Genomic DNA, 14,933 nt, shown 5'->3' with positions numbered 1-14,933 from the left:
AGCCCTCAACCAGTCGGGCCTTTATGGCAGAGTGGCCCGACGGAAGCTTCTCTTCAGTGCAAGACATATGAAAGCCCACATACAGTTTGCAAAAAAATACATGAAGGACACCCAGACTATGAAAAATAACATACTCTGGTCTGATGAGACGAAGATAGAACTTTTTGGTAATAATTCTAAGTGGTATGTGAGGAGAAAACCAGGAACTGCTCATCACCTGCCAATACAATCCCGACAGTGAAACATGGTGGTGGCAGCATCATGCTATGGGGGTGTTTTTCAGCTTCAGGGACAGGAAGAGTGGTTGCAATTGAAGGAAAGATGAATGTGGCAAAGTTCAGAGATATCCTGGAAGAAAACCTCTTCCAGAGTGCTCTGGACGTCAGACTAGGCTGAAGGTTCACCTTCCAACAAGACAATGACTCTAAGCACACAGCTAAAATAACAAAAGGAGTGGCTTCAGAACAACTCTGACCATTCCTGACTGGCCCAGCCAGAGCCCTCACCTAAACCCAATTGAGCAGCTCTGAGATCTGAAAATGTCTGTCCACCAACTTTCACCATCCAACCTGACAGAACTGGAGAGGATCTGCAAGGAAGAATGGCAGAGGATCCTCAAATCCAGGTGTGAAAAACTTATTGCATCATTCCCAAGAAGACTCATGGCTGTACTAGCTCAAAAGGAGGGTGCTTCTACTCAATACTGAGCAAAGGGTCTGAATACTTATGACCATTTGATATTTCGTTTAATAAATATGCAAAAATTTCTACATTGGTTTGTTTTTTCTGTTAAGATGGGGTGCAGAGTGTACATTAATGAGAAAAAAAAACTTTTTTGAATTTACCAAATAAACAGAGTGAAAAATTTAAAAGGGGAGCAGGTAAGATGAAGAAAGACTGCACTCCATCCGCTGTGCTGGAAACGTTTATTTCAACAGGTGCATGGGTAAAAGGCTGGAGGCAACCCGAAAGCCGGCTCCTAGAGGGGGACGACAGCCGTTTTGCCTTGATTAGGCTTCCACGGGTCCACATGGTGAACCAATGGAAGCCTAATCAAGGCGAAGCGGCCGTCGTCCCCCTCTAGGAGCCGGCTCTCAGGTTGCCTCCAGCCTTTTACCCATGCACCTGTTGAAATAAATGTTTTCCAGCACAGCGGATGGAGTGCGGTCTTTCTTCATCTTACCTGCTCCCCTCGGATCCTTAATGCTGACGGGCACCCCCGCTCTGGATTGATTACCTCGGCACCCTTTCTCTGGACGCATGCGGTTCCGCAGGTAACACGCGGCTGGTGCAGCACCACTGTTTGTTTCTTGTACTGCCCTGAAAAATTTAAAAGGGGTCTGAATACTTTTCGTACCCACTATATACGGACTGGATCCCAACTCGAGCACATTTTTTTTTAAGCGGAGTGACTTATATCTTTAGGGTAAAATAAAGACTAATCATTTCTGCATAAATAAAGTCCTGTAACTAATACTTTGTGACAAATTCCCCATCAAGATCTCTGCTTACTATCAAGTAATCTATAATTATCTTTTCCACACACCTGAGTGTTTGTTAGGCCTAAGCCACACGGCGAGAAAATCGGTGCGAGTGGAGTGCGATAAAACATCGCATTCCCCTCGGACCAATTCTAGCCTGTGTGACAGCGCACATGAGCGATTATTTTCTCAGCCCTAATCGGACCGAGAAAACAATCGCAGCATGCTGCGATTGTAAGCTGAGACTCTTTCTCTCGCACCCATTCAAGTGAATGGGGCGAGAGAAAAATCGCACTGCACTCGCGGTACACCGGTGTACTGCCAGTGCAGTGCGAGAATGGCTATAGCCGGCTACACAGGCGATAGGGAGAGAAATCCCTCCCTCCCCTCCTGAGTGCCGGCCCGCCCCCTGCAGCTGAGGTCTGCTCGCACGAACGGACCTCAGTTGCAAGGACAGAAGCATGACACTCGGCTCTGCTGTACTGCCAGCACGAGCCGAGTCTCATGCAAGGGGATCGCAGTAGTCCCCGTGTGGCCCCAGCCTTACACTTTCAGTGTCGGGAAGAGCCATCTACCTGGAAGATGAGAACTGCGTTAAAGGCAGTGTGGATTTTCAGCTTCTGTCCCATGACAGAAATCAGGGATCCTAAAACTCATGAGTAATTGAAACACAAAGTGTGGCATAAGTTTGATATACTTTTCAATGATTAGCCTTCATTGTCCTGGCAGCTATTTTACACAAAGTCATTGATGAGCTGGAGTTCAAACACTTGAAGATGCTCCTTCAACTTTTCTCTGACATCGGACTGTGCACGCCTCTCCCGCATATGTTCCTGCTGTAAAGAAGAGATCCGCAGACGGAGCCGTTGCTCACGCCTCCTACAAGCCTCCAGCTGCCTCTGGACCTTACTGAGAGCCTCCAGCGCTGCCTCCGCTCTTCTCTTCCACAGGAGAGCATTCCCCACATGGTAACTATGCTCATTTTGGATGTAAGCTCCTGGTGGCTGGGGGATACGCATCATGTACGTGGAGGGAGACACAGGCCGGGGTGTTCTGTCCACCTGCTCCGAGGGTTCGCATGGTTCTGTGTTCATTGACATTTCTGAGGACATTTCCTCTCGTACATGAGACAATTCTAAGTCTGACAGTGGTCCGTTCATTACTGATGCAACCTCTATATCTTCTAGTGCCGCTTCTGGATGCATCTGGTGGTCCACTGTGGTGGCCAAAGCGCCTTCAGCTGGCGCAGCATCTCCTGGAATATCAATGTTTTCAGGGCATAATCCATGGAAGTTAACCAGATCAGGCGTGGGTACATTGTCATACCGTCCACTGTCAAAACATTGGTTGTCGGAACGATCTGCACTTTCTGGTGGGGCGGTGGTATTACTTACCAGCAAGTCCCTATGGGGGAAATAACAATTAGTGAATACTACGGAATGATACAGTAAGCTCAATAATTGTAAAGTAAACTGACACCACAGAAGGCATGATCAGTGACAATCAGCTGATTATTGGGGGTCTTTTGCTAAAACCAACTGCAGTCGGCAGCTAATACCAGAAGCGTAAAGGTGGGTGGATGGTTTCACAAACAAGGGACCCTCTAATATTGTCCATTGTAGATCAACCCCTCTGCTGTTTCATCTAAGAGTCAGGCTGCTTTCTATCTCTCCTCCATGCTTTATACTGCTAGCTCAGCTGGAGGTCACGTGTAAGGGCAGCCCATTATCATAACAGCAAAGCCAGAATGGTTACAACATACAAGTAACTAACTCCCCCTGTCCTCTCCACAAATGTCTGCATGGACATTTCACACTCACTTTTTCCTCTTTACTTTCGCTTTGGTGATCTTGGAGTTTTTCTTTTTCTGAGCTTTCAGTTTTGCCGTTCTTCGCAGTTTTGTGGATGGTGTAAATATTGTTGGTACAGCTTCTTCCTTCAGACGATGGTAACCGCTGCAATACGGAAACAAAATAGGGACAACGTGACTCATTCCATAAAAGCATGCTTTATGCCGTCACCTCCCTGCTCTCCTAGTGCTCTTATGTATCAGCGTGTTTCACTGAAATTTGGGCAACTCTTGAAAAGAGGAGCTCAGGATGGAAATGACAACAAGTCCAATCCTTCAGCGAGTGGCGTCAGTGGATGGTACAAGGTAAGGCAAAGACGTGGTCAGTAAGTGAAATCCAAGCTAGTTATCAGTAAGCAATGACTTTATTTCTGGCAGCCCCCTGTAGTTGCTTTAAGGGAACCAACTAGCAGGATTTTCCCATCTACAGTAAAGGCAGTGCCATTCTGGCGCTAGCATGGTGAATAAAATCATACCTTCAGTTTCCAGATTAGATCTTTGATTGCCGAAAAAAAACTCTCAGAAGGTCTAGAAATGGGTCATTCCGTGTCAAGTGGACCAGTGGTCCCCACTCAACGTTCTCCGATTTTGCTGAAAATTTCTAAGGATGTACATGTATGTTTGAAAAGAGGTTCTGTAAATTTTTAGGGCCAGATCTCAAATACATTGGGCACTGTTGACCTTTCACTGGAGGCCCCCCTCAAGCCTGCGGCTTCAGCTAAGAGGATTTTGCAAACTTTGGCACATGGCCATTAGAGTTCTATACTGGCTATGATGCTGAAATTTGGCATACTAGCTCAACTTTTGCTGCTAAACGCGATAAAAGTATTACCGGCTATGACAAAACAATATTTCGGCCGCAATTTTGTGTCAAAGTAGCTTGCAAAACGCGTTGCATAAAATGTATGCCAAACTTTGCCCATATATAACTCAAGACCAAAAACCAATAGGAACTGGTGCTTTACCCTGTACAACAAACATCTTCATGACTTTGCATTGCTGCAATATCACGGTCAAAGCATATGTATTTGTGGAAATATTCACACCCACATATGATGAAAAACTTAAAAAAAACGAATTTTACCTATTTTTAGGTCAAATTTCCCAAAAAGGGTACCCCTAACATATATTAATTCTGTTATCATTTGAAAGAGCACATTTTTCTCTACAAGGATCATTGGGGTTTTTTTTGGAGTCTCTCCATTTAAGAAAAGAAAAATGCCACTGAACATGGTGTTATGTATGCACGTAATGCATTGATTTTGTGTTTGATTTTCAGATTCTTATCACATGTTACAGAGTTGTATTGTTGCTAGCAATGTCTATTATAATCAAAAACCTATAAACCTATTGACTATTGTTACATTTTAATGCATATATTATTTATTTTTTAGTAATGGAGAATGAAATTGATGACGAATCGGCCCAGTGCTCTATCGGCCTTGCGAACAATTCAAAGTGCCACCTTAAGACATTCACCCATAGCAAGGATGAGTTGAAATTGTTTACAAGCTTTGGATTGGATGAACAGAAATTGCTGCGTCGACGAGTGGGACTAAATTTTGACGAACATTCACAAATCTGTTTACACCATGAAGCTTCATTCTTGACCAAATATGAGCATTTGCAAAAATCTTGTTGCAATCCTTTTGGGAAGAAAGGTCATAACACCAAAAAGAATTTGCGAGCTATCAATTTGTTAGCAGCTGACCAGTTGAACGAATTCACAAAGAATGATGTGAAGCCTGGCCAGAAGATGTGTGTATCATGTCGAAAAGAATTTGCTAAAAGAAAAAAAATCAGCTGATCCAGTTTCCTCTGAATCAGATCCAGATGGAATGGAATGTTCTCCTGAAAGTGTAAATTCAAGCTTAACATCCATTGGCATCTCTCCTCTGAAATATCCACGGGTAAGCCAGCGAGATTCACTTGGATATGCAAGGAGAAAGATAAGCCAGGTACAAAATGCATTTTCTAGCAAGATTGCTTCAATTGGAGGGCTTGAGCCGAAAGACATTGAGCAAACAAAAACAGCACAGTGCAAAATGTGTTTGGATTACAATCACCTTTTGGCAGATTTGAAGCAAAAGCTGCAGGTGTCCAGTCGGGCAGAAAAGGTCCAAATCTTGACATTGGCACCTAACAGTTGGTCCATTAACTATATCAGACGAATTCGGAGTCTCTGAACAAATGGTCAAACAAGCTCGAAAGCTTAAATGTGAACATGGGATCTTAGCCTTACCTACAATCAAGTGTGGCAAGAAAGTTTCTGAGGAAGTGAAGAAAAAGGTGCAGACATTTTTTTAGGATGATGAATTCAGTCGAATGTGCCCTGGAAAAAAAGACTATGTATCAGTGCGAACAGCAGGAGAAAAAAAGCAGATGCAAAAGCGACTATTACTGAGCAATATGAGGGAAATGTTTGTTGCCTATCGGGATCGGAATGGCCCTGAAATTGGATTTTCAAAGTTTTGTGAGCTTCGGCCAAAGTGGTGCGTAACCGTTGGATCTGCTGGAACACATTCCGTTTGTGTGTGTACCATTCACCAAAATGTCAAACTAATGCTTGCAGCATGCCCAATCAATGATGACTACAAAGAACTCCTATGCAAAATGGTCTGTGGAATTGAATCCAAGGACTGTATGCTTGGCCGTTGTGATAAATGACCGGGTTCTGAAGTTTTAAAAGAATTTCTAGTCAATGTGTTTGTCAACAGTGACCCTGATGATATTATTGAGTTCAAACAATGGATTCACACAGATCGAGACACGCTTGATACCAAACAACTGACTATCGAAGATTTCATTGAAGAATTGGTTTTGAAAATTTCTAAACTTTGTAGCCATCACTACATCGCCAAGCATCAAAGCTGCTATCTGAAATCGTTGAAGGAAAATCTGAGACCTGGAGAGCTTGTGATCCTTCTGGACTTTGCTGAAAATTACTCATTTATTGTTCAAGATGCCATTCAAGGTTTCCACTGGGAAAATAGTCAAGCTACAGTACACCCATTTGTAATTTACTTCAAGGAGTTAAATGGTGAAGCTGCGCAGAACATCAGCTTGTGCATAATTAGTGATTGCTCACGACATGACACAGTTGCAGTCCACACTTTCTTAACAGTAATTGTGGAGTATCTCAAGACTCTCATCAATGGGATTCATCATATCCACTACTTCAGTGATGGATCTGCAGCCCAGTACAAAAATTTTCTCAACTTGTGCCACCACAATGCTGATTTCAATATCAGCGCTGAATGGAATTTTTTTGGTACCAGTCATGGAAAGTCGCCCTGTGATGGGATTGGAGGGACAGCAAAGAGGTTGGCAGCTCGTGCCAGTCTTCAACGCCCAACTGAAAACCAAATACTGACCCCGGTGGATTTATTCAACTTTTGCAACGAGCAACTGCATGGAATCAAGTTTTTTTTTGGTCCAAAAGAAAAAATTGACGAAATACGGGTAGTTCAAGAGGAAAGGTTCAAAGATGGACATACAATTGCTGGAACAAGAGAAAATCACCAGTTTGTGCCAATTGATGACAAAAAGATTCGCATTTCAAGGGTGTCAAATGACCCTTCATCTTTCATTGCCCATGTAGATGGATCTGTCAGATCAGAAATGCCTTTTGTGCCAATTGCAAACCTCCAGCCAGGGCAATACATTGCCTGCATTTACGATAGGAACTGGTGGATTGGAAATATTTCTGAAATTTCAGTCGACGACCATAATGCATTAATACATTTTATGCATCCTCATGGACCAGCTAGCTTCTTTCACTGGCCTGTGAGAAATGATACATTCTGGATTCCCGAGCAGTCGATCATTGCAATAATTCCAGCACCAGATGCAACAGCAATGGGGCGACAATACAGCTTCTCTGAACCGATTATGTTGCAAATTCAGCAACAATTCCAGACCACTTACTTAGACTGAACATTATGGCTTGGGAACCAACAAAAGATACCCAATATTAGGCTTGGGATCCTAGGCAAAGACACCCACCCTCAGGCTTTGGAACCTGTGATAAAGAGACCACCCGCGACTTGCCTTGCACGGCTATCGGCCATGGCTCCTAGGCGATGGGGCTGCCAATTCTCGAAAGACAGCATTATTACAATTCTTAATAGGATTATAAGACCAATTCTTAGGGAATTGGTTGTGGTATAACCACCATGGACCAACGTAAGGGTTTTTAATAGTGCAGTTATCATCCATTGCGTATTAATAAATAACACCATGTTCAGTGGCATTTTTCTTTTCTTAAATGGAGAGACTCCAAAAAAAAAACAATGATCCTTGTAGAGAAAAATGTGCTCTTTCAAATAACAGAATTAATATATTTTAGGGGTACCCTTTTTTGGGAAATTTGACCTAAAAATAGGTAAAAATCGTTTTTTTTAAGTTTTTCATCATATGTGGGTGTGAATATTTCCACAAATACATATGCTTTGACCGTGATATTGCAGCAATGCAAAGTCATGAAGATGTTTGTTGTACAGGGTAAAGCACCAGTTCCTATTGGTTTTTGGTCTTGAGTTATATATGGGCAAAGTTTGGCATACATTTTATGCAACGCGTTTTGCAAGCTACTTTGACACAAAATTGCGGCCGAAATATTGTTTTGTCATAGCCGGTAATAATTTTATCGCGTTTAGCAGCAAAAGTTGAGCTAGTATGCCAAATTTCAGCATCATAGCCAGTATAGAACTCTAATGGCTATGTGCCAAAGTTTGCAAAATCCTCTTAGCTGAAGCCGCAGGCTTGGGGGGGGCCTCCAGTGAAAGGTCAACAGTGGCCAATATATTTGAGATCTGGCCCTAAAAATTTACAGAACCTCTTTTCAAACATACATGTACATCCTTAGAAATTTTCAGCAAAATCGGAGAACGTCGAGTGGAGCCGATTTTTAAAACTGGTCCACTTGACACGGAATGACCCAAATGAGAGCATTGGTTGAGTGGCGAGTGCAGCGGCGTGAGCCTTTGTAGGTCAGGTTCGGTGTACATATTCCTCCTCCTGCCTCCTCGTAGCTTGCCCCCGCTTATTCAAATGTCGGATTACGTGTGCATTGCTATTGTGACTTGTCTTCATTAAAAGCCTCGGAGTTGGTACATGTGCGTAACAATCTCTGGCACCATTTTGTTGAAGACACTGGAGACTACCATGAACAGCAGGGGTGAATGGGCAGATGGGAAAAAAAAATTAATTGTGCATACGCCGATGCCGCTCATATTCGACAGTGTCTTTAACAAAATGGTGCCGGAGGTCGCAGGATGTGCTGACTCCCAGGCCTTTTAACAAAGATAACATCACAATAGCAATGCGCACACGCCAACATCAGCAATGGTGGTGTGGCGCAAAATTCAAATAAAGAAAAGGGAGCAAACCAGGAGGAGGAATATTTGATTCACCATCCTAGCGCCAGTATGGTACTGCCTGTAATTTGTCAGTAGGGGTGTGCAAGGACTTAATTTCTGTAGGATGAGCTGTAGAACATATTGGTAACATTTTGGTGTAAATTTTGATTGTTTTGAATTCTGTTTATATCATTTTTTTCCCTGGAGGCAGGATGACTAAAAATAGCACTACAAACTGCATAATTGTATGATTTATATCGTTTAATTGTTGGTATCATTTGAGTGATATGACTATTAGATTTGTTTTTCTTCAATTTTTTGGAGAACATGGAACCAAAAAAGCATCAATTTTTATAGAGTACACCAAGCAGATAAGATAGCTTGTTATTTTTATACATCGGGGTTTTACAGATGCCGAGATACCAAATATGAACTGTCAAAAGTTTAGACTCACCTCTTCATGCAATGTTTTTCCTTGTTCTGATTGGAATATCCACACAGTAGATATAGACTGAAGACAGAAAAACTATGAAGGTGCACATTTGAAAACAAGAAGGAGATGCATGTGAAACAAGTCAGATTATGTGTACGATCTTAATCCGGAGCCTGTTTTCACCTTCATGACCAGACCATTTTGTTTTCAATTCTGACCAGTGTCACTTTATAAGGTAATAACTCTGGATTCCCAGTGATTTTGGAAAATGTTTTTTTCATAACATTGTACTTCATGATAGTGGTAAAGATAGGATGATGTTTTTTCAGTTTTGTGCAAAAAAAACCCCAAAACAGAAATATGGCAAAAAATTTCGCAATTTTCAAACTTTGAATTTCCCACATGTCTACTTTACAATGCAATCCCACATGTCTACTTTACAATGCAATCCCACATGTCTACTTTACAATGCAATCCCACATGTCTACTTTACAATGCAATCCCACATGTCTACTTTACAATGCAATCCCACATGTCTACTTTACAATGCAATTTATGAAACAATTTGTTCTTGGGGTTAGAAGTTATAATAAGGGTTCAGTTCATCACAAATTTCTAATTTTTCCAACAGAATTTACAAAACCATTTTTTTTTTTAGGGACCACATATTTGAAGTGACTTTGGGAGGCCTAGGTGACAAAAAATACCCAAAAGTGACCCCATTCTAAAAACTTCACCCCTCACCCTTCTCAAAACCACATCCAAGAAGTGTATTTAAATCAGATCATTATTATTGAACATTATTATTAAAAACAAAGGACATCCAAGAAGTTAGATGCTTCACAGGAACTAAAGCAATGTGGAAAGAAAAAAAAAACTAACATTTTACTTTTTCCCACAAAACTATTGCATTAGTCTCAAATATTGCATTTTCCCAAGAGTAGCAGGAGAAAACGCACCATTCAATTTGTTGTGCAATTTCTCCTGAGTGCGGCAATATCCCATATGTGGTCAAAAACTACTTTTGAGGCAAAACGGTGTCCGACCGCACTTTTATGAACGCTTAAAAAGATGGACACTGTTGGATTATAGAGCAGGGATACAGAGTCCACAGTGTCTTCATCTGCCTCATTATAGTGTATATTATATTGGATTCTCGTATTTCAGAGATTTATATGTAACCCCAGGTGTATGCACTCAGAGTAGAGAGCAAGCTAAATATGAGCCGAGCCGAAGAAGCCTAAAACCGCAGCAAAAGGCTGAAAGAACTGACATTCTGCTTCTTTCAAATCCGCGGCAAACAAAAAGCAGTTTTTCATTTCAGTCAGTAAATAAAAGCAAGTGTGTGTTTGAGATTTCTGACATCTCCTAGCTTTTGCTGATATTGTAAAAAGCAGCTATTCCTCAGATTACAGCAATACCGTATTTTTTTGTTTTATAAGACGCACTTAATTATAAGACGCACCCCAAATTTAGAGATGAATAAGGTTAAAAAATTTTTTAAAATAAAATAATAATGGGGTCCATTTTATACTCCGGTGGTGTCTTACCGGAGGGGGGGGGTGGAATTGGGCGATGCTGCAGGCGCTGTAATGGGGTCTGTGCTGGCAGTGTGAAGCAGGGCGGTGCGGCAAGTGTCACAGATGCTCTGTCAGCGGTGCGGGCTTCAAAAAAATGACACCCGGAGTTGGTGCGTTTGCAGAAGGAGCTCTTGGCTCAATGACAAGCCGAGAGCTCCATCTGCGACTCTGGGTTCCAATTTTTTAAGCCAGAGCATCTGGGACATCTACCAACCACCCTGCTCCCCACAGCCGCCCGCACAGGCAGACGCCGGCACAGACAACCGGCACAGACAACCAGCACAGCACTCATTCTCCACCTCACGGTAAGCTACATTTTAAGTCGCACCCCTCATTTTCCGCCAACATTTTTGGGAGGAAAGAAGGGAATTTTGTTACTTACCGTAAATTCCTTTTCTTCTAGCTCCTATTGGGAGACCCAGACGATTGACGATTGGGTGTATAGCTACTGCCTCCGGAGGCCACACAAAGCATTACACTAAAAAGTGTAAGGCCCCTCCCCTTCTGGCTATACACCCCCAGTGGGATCACTGGCTCACCAGTTTTAGTGCAAAAGCAAGAAGGAGGAAAGCCAATAACTTGGTTAAACAAATTCACTCCGAGTAACATCGGAGAACTGAAAAACCGTTCAACATGAACAACATGTGTACCCGAAAAAAACCAAAAATCCCGAAGGACAACAGGGCGGGTGCTGGGTCTCCCAATAGGAGCTAGAAGAAAAGGAATTTACGGTAAGTAACAAAATTCCCTTCTTCTTCGGCGCTCCATTGGGAGACCCAGACGATTGGGACGTCCAAAAGCTGTCCCTGGGTGGGTAAAGAAATACCTCATGTTAGAGCTGCGAAGACAGCCCTCCCCTACGGGGAGGCAACTGCCGCCTGCAGGACTCTTCTACCTAGGCTGGCGTCCGCCGAAGCATAGGTATGCACCTGATAATGTTTGGTGAAAGTGTGCAGACTCGACCAGGTAGCTGCCTGGCACACCTGTTGAGCCGTAGCCTGGTGTCGCAATGCCCAGGACGCACCCACGGCTCTGGTAGAATGGGCCTTCAGCCCTGATGGAACCGGAAGCCCAGCAGAACGGTAGGCTTCAAGAATTGGTTCTTTGATCCATCGAGCCAGGGTGGCCTTAGAAGCCTGCGACCCTTTGCGCTTACCAGCGACAAGGACAAAGAGTGCATCCGAACGGCGCAGGGGCGCCGTGCGGGAAATGTAGATTCTGAGTGCTCTCACCAGATCTAACAAATGTAAATCCTTCTCATACCGATGAACTGCATGAGGACAAAACGAAGGCAAAGAGATATCCTGATTAAGATGAAAAGAGGATACCACCTTCGGGAGAAACTCTTGAATGGGGCGCAGCACTACCTTGTCCTGGTGGAAGACCAGGAAGGGAGCCTTGGAAGACAGCGCTGCTAGCTCAGACACTCTCCGAAGAGATGTGATCGCTACCAGAAAAGCCACTTTCTGTGATAGTCTAGAAAGTGAAACCTCCCTCAGAGGCTCGAAGGGCGGCTTCTGGAGGGCAACTAGTACCCTGTTCAGATCCCATGGATCTAACGGCCGCTTGTCCGGGGGTACAATATGACAAACCCCCTGCAGGAACGTGCGCACCTTAGGAAGTCGTGCTAGACGCTTCTGAAAAAAGACGGATAGCGCCGAGACTTGCCCTTTAAGGGAGCCGAGCGACAAACCTTTTTCTAACCCAGATTGCAGGAAAGAAAGAAAGGTAGGCAATGCAAATGGCCAGGGAGACACTCCCTGAGCAGAGCACCAGGATAAGAATAACCTCCACGTTCTGTGGTAGATCTTAGCGGACGTGGGCTTCCTAGCCTGTCTCATGGTGGCAACGACCCCTTGGGATAATCCTGAAGACCCTAGGATCCAGGACTCAATGGCCACACAGTCAGGTTCAGGGCCGCAGAATTCCGATGGAAAAACGGCCCTTGGGACAGTAAGTCTGGTCGGTCTGGTAGTGCTCACGGTTGGCCGACCGTGAGATGCCACAGATCCGGATACCACGCCCTCCTTGGCCAGTCTGGGGCGACGAGTATGACGCGGCTGCAGTCGGATCTGATCTTTGCGTAGCACTCTGGGCAAGAGTGCCAGAGGTGGAAACACATAAGGGAGCCGGAACTGCGACCAATCTTGCACTAAGGCGTCTGCCGCCAGAGCTCTGTGATCGCGGGACCGTGCTATGAAGGTTGGGACCTTGTTGTTGTGCCTGGACGCCATTAGGTCGACGTCCGGCCTTCCCCAGCGGCTACAGATTTCCTGAAACACGTCCGGGTGAAGGGACCATTCCCCTGCGTCCATGCCCTGGCGGCTGAGGAAGTCTGCTTCCCAGTTTTCTACGCCGGGGATGTGAACTGCGGATACGGTGGAGGCCGTGGCTTCCACCCACATCATAATCCGCCGGACTTCCTGGAAGGCTTGCCGACTGCGTGTCCCCCCTTGGTGATTGATGTATGCCACCGCTGTGGAGTTGTCCGATTGAATTCGGATCTGCTTCCCTTCCAGCCACTGTTGGAAGGCTAGTAGGGCAAGATACACTGCTCTGATTTCCAGAACATTGATCTGAAGGGTGGACTCCTGCTGAGTCCACGTACCCTGAGCCCTGTGGTGGAGAAACACTGCTCCCCACCCTGACAGACTCGCGTCTGTCGTGACCACCGCCCAAGACGGTGGTAGGAAGGATCTTCCCTGTGATAATGAGGTAGGAAGAAGCCACCATTGCAGAGAGTCCTTGGCCGTCTGTGAAAGGGATACTTTCCTGTTCAGGGATGTTGACTTCCCGTCCCATTGGCGGAGAATGTCCCAATAAAGAGGACGCAGATGAAACTGCGCAAACGGAACCGCCTCCATTGCCGCCACCATCTTCCCGAGGAAGTGCATGAGGCGTCTTAAGGAGTGCGACTGACCGTGACGGAGAGTCTGCACCCCGGTCTGTAGTGACCGCTGCTTGTCCAGCGGAAGCTTCACTAGCGCTGAGAGGGTATGAAACTCCATGCCAAGATACGTCAGTGATTGGGTCGGTGACAGGTTTGACTTTGAGAAGTTGATGATCCACCCGAAAGTCTGGAGAGTCTCCAGCGCAACATTCAGGCTGAGTTGGCATGCCTCTTGAGAGGGTGCCTTGACAAGTAGATCGTCCAAGTAAGGGATCACAGAGTGTCCCTGTGAGTGCAAGACTGCTACCACTGCCGCCATGACCTTGGTGAACACCCATGGGGCTGTCGCCAGACCAAATGGCAGAGCTACGAACTGGAGATGTTCGTCTCCTATCACAAAACGTAGAAAACGTTGGTGCTCTGTAGCAATCGGCACGTGGAGATAAGCTTTTTTGATGTCTATTGATGCTAGGAAATTTCCTTGAGACATTGAGGCAATGACGGAGCGGAGGGTTTCATCCGGAACCGCCTGGCCTCCACGTGCTTGTTGAGCAGTTTTGGGTCCAGAACGGAACGGAAAGAGCCGTCCTTTTTTGGCACCACAACCAGATTGGAGGAAAACCGTGTCTCGTTCCTGAAGAGGAACAGGGATTACCACTCCTTCTGCCTGCAGAAGAGCATCGGCTCGGTGGGGAGGTGGGGACGTTCTGAAGAATCGAGTCGGAGGACGAGAACAGAACTCTGTCCTGTGCACGTGGGCACCATGTCCCTCACCCACCGGTCTGTGACCTGTGGCAGCTAAATGTCGCCAAAGGCGAGCGAGTCTGCCATCAACCGCGGATGCGGAGAGATGAGAGAGCTGAGAGTCATGAGGAGACCGCCTTGGTAGCGGTTCCTCCGGCTGCCTTCCTTGGGCGTGATTGAGCCCCCGGAAGCTGAGCCCCTCTGAGGCTTTTCAGCTCTTTTGGACGAGGACAATTGGGACCTGCCCGAGCTTGGGAAGGACCGAAACCTCGACTGTCCTTCCAGGACAGCATTAATAGGGTAAGTCGCAATGCAGACATTGCGAGGTTACGGACGCCCCTGCGGCACAAATGTACATATGCTCAAGACCAGCTGTGCAAGAACAGCTGAAAAGCTTAGGGTGCCCATACGGCTGTAAATGCCGGAGCAACCGACACGCCGATAGCCTCATAGACAGATTTCAACCAGAGTCCATCTGTCTAGCATCTTTAAGTGAAGTCCCATCTCCACTGCAACTATGCTCTAGCCGCAAGCCTGGAGATTGGAGAATCCACCTTTGGACCCTGGGTCCCGCGCTTGACCACGTCAGGGGGAAA

At 45.3% G+C, this 14,933-nt stretch overlaps 1 protein-coding gene across 2 annotated transcripts in view; it reads right to left on the bottom strand.

The window, feature by feature from the left end:
- Positions 1–1,180: 1,180 nt before the first annotated feature.
- The window catches only part of THAP7 (THAP domain containing 7), a 71,012-nt gene continuing 57,259 nt past the window's right edge, over positions 1,181–14,933 (bottom strand). Inside the window, exons 6-8 of one of the 2 annotated variants that reach the window (XM_075329223.1) lie at positions 5,573–5,662; positions 3,302–3,436; positions 1,181–2,885 (exon numbers count right to left, since the gene is read on the bottom strand). In XM_075329223.1, coding sequence (XP_075185338.1) covers positions 2,216–2,885; positions 3,302–3,436; positions 5,573–5,662 — 895 coding nt within the window. In that variant the 3' untranslated portion in view covers positions 1,181–2,215. The remainder of the gene's footprint in view (positions 2,886–3,301; positions 3,437–5,572; positions 5,663–14,933) is intronic. The other variant, XM_075329224.1, reaches the window with a different exon arrangement.

This window comes from Anomaloglossus baeobatrachus, chromosome 11, assembly GCF_048569485.1.
Source record: "Anomaloglossus baeobatrachus isolate aAnoBae1 chromosome 11, aAnoBae1.hap1, whole genome shotgun sequence".
Taxonomy (NCBI): Eukaryota; Metazoa; Chordata; class Amphibia; order Anura; family Aromobatidae; genus Anomaloglossus; species Anomaloglossus baeobatrachus.
The sequence above is the reverse complement of the archived record's forward strand: the minus strand, read 5'-3'. Positions and strand labels throughout refer to the sequence as shown.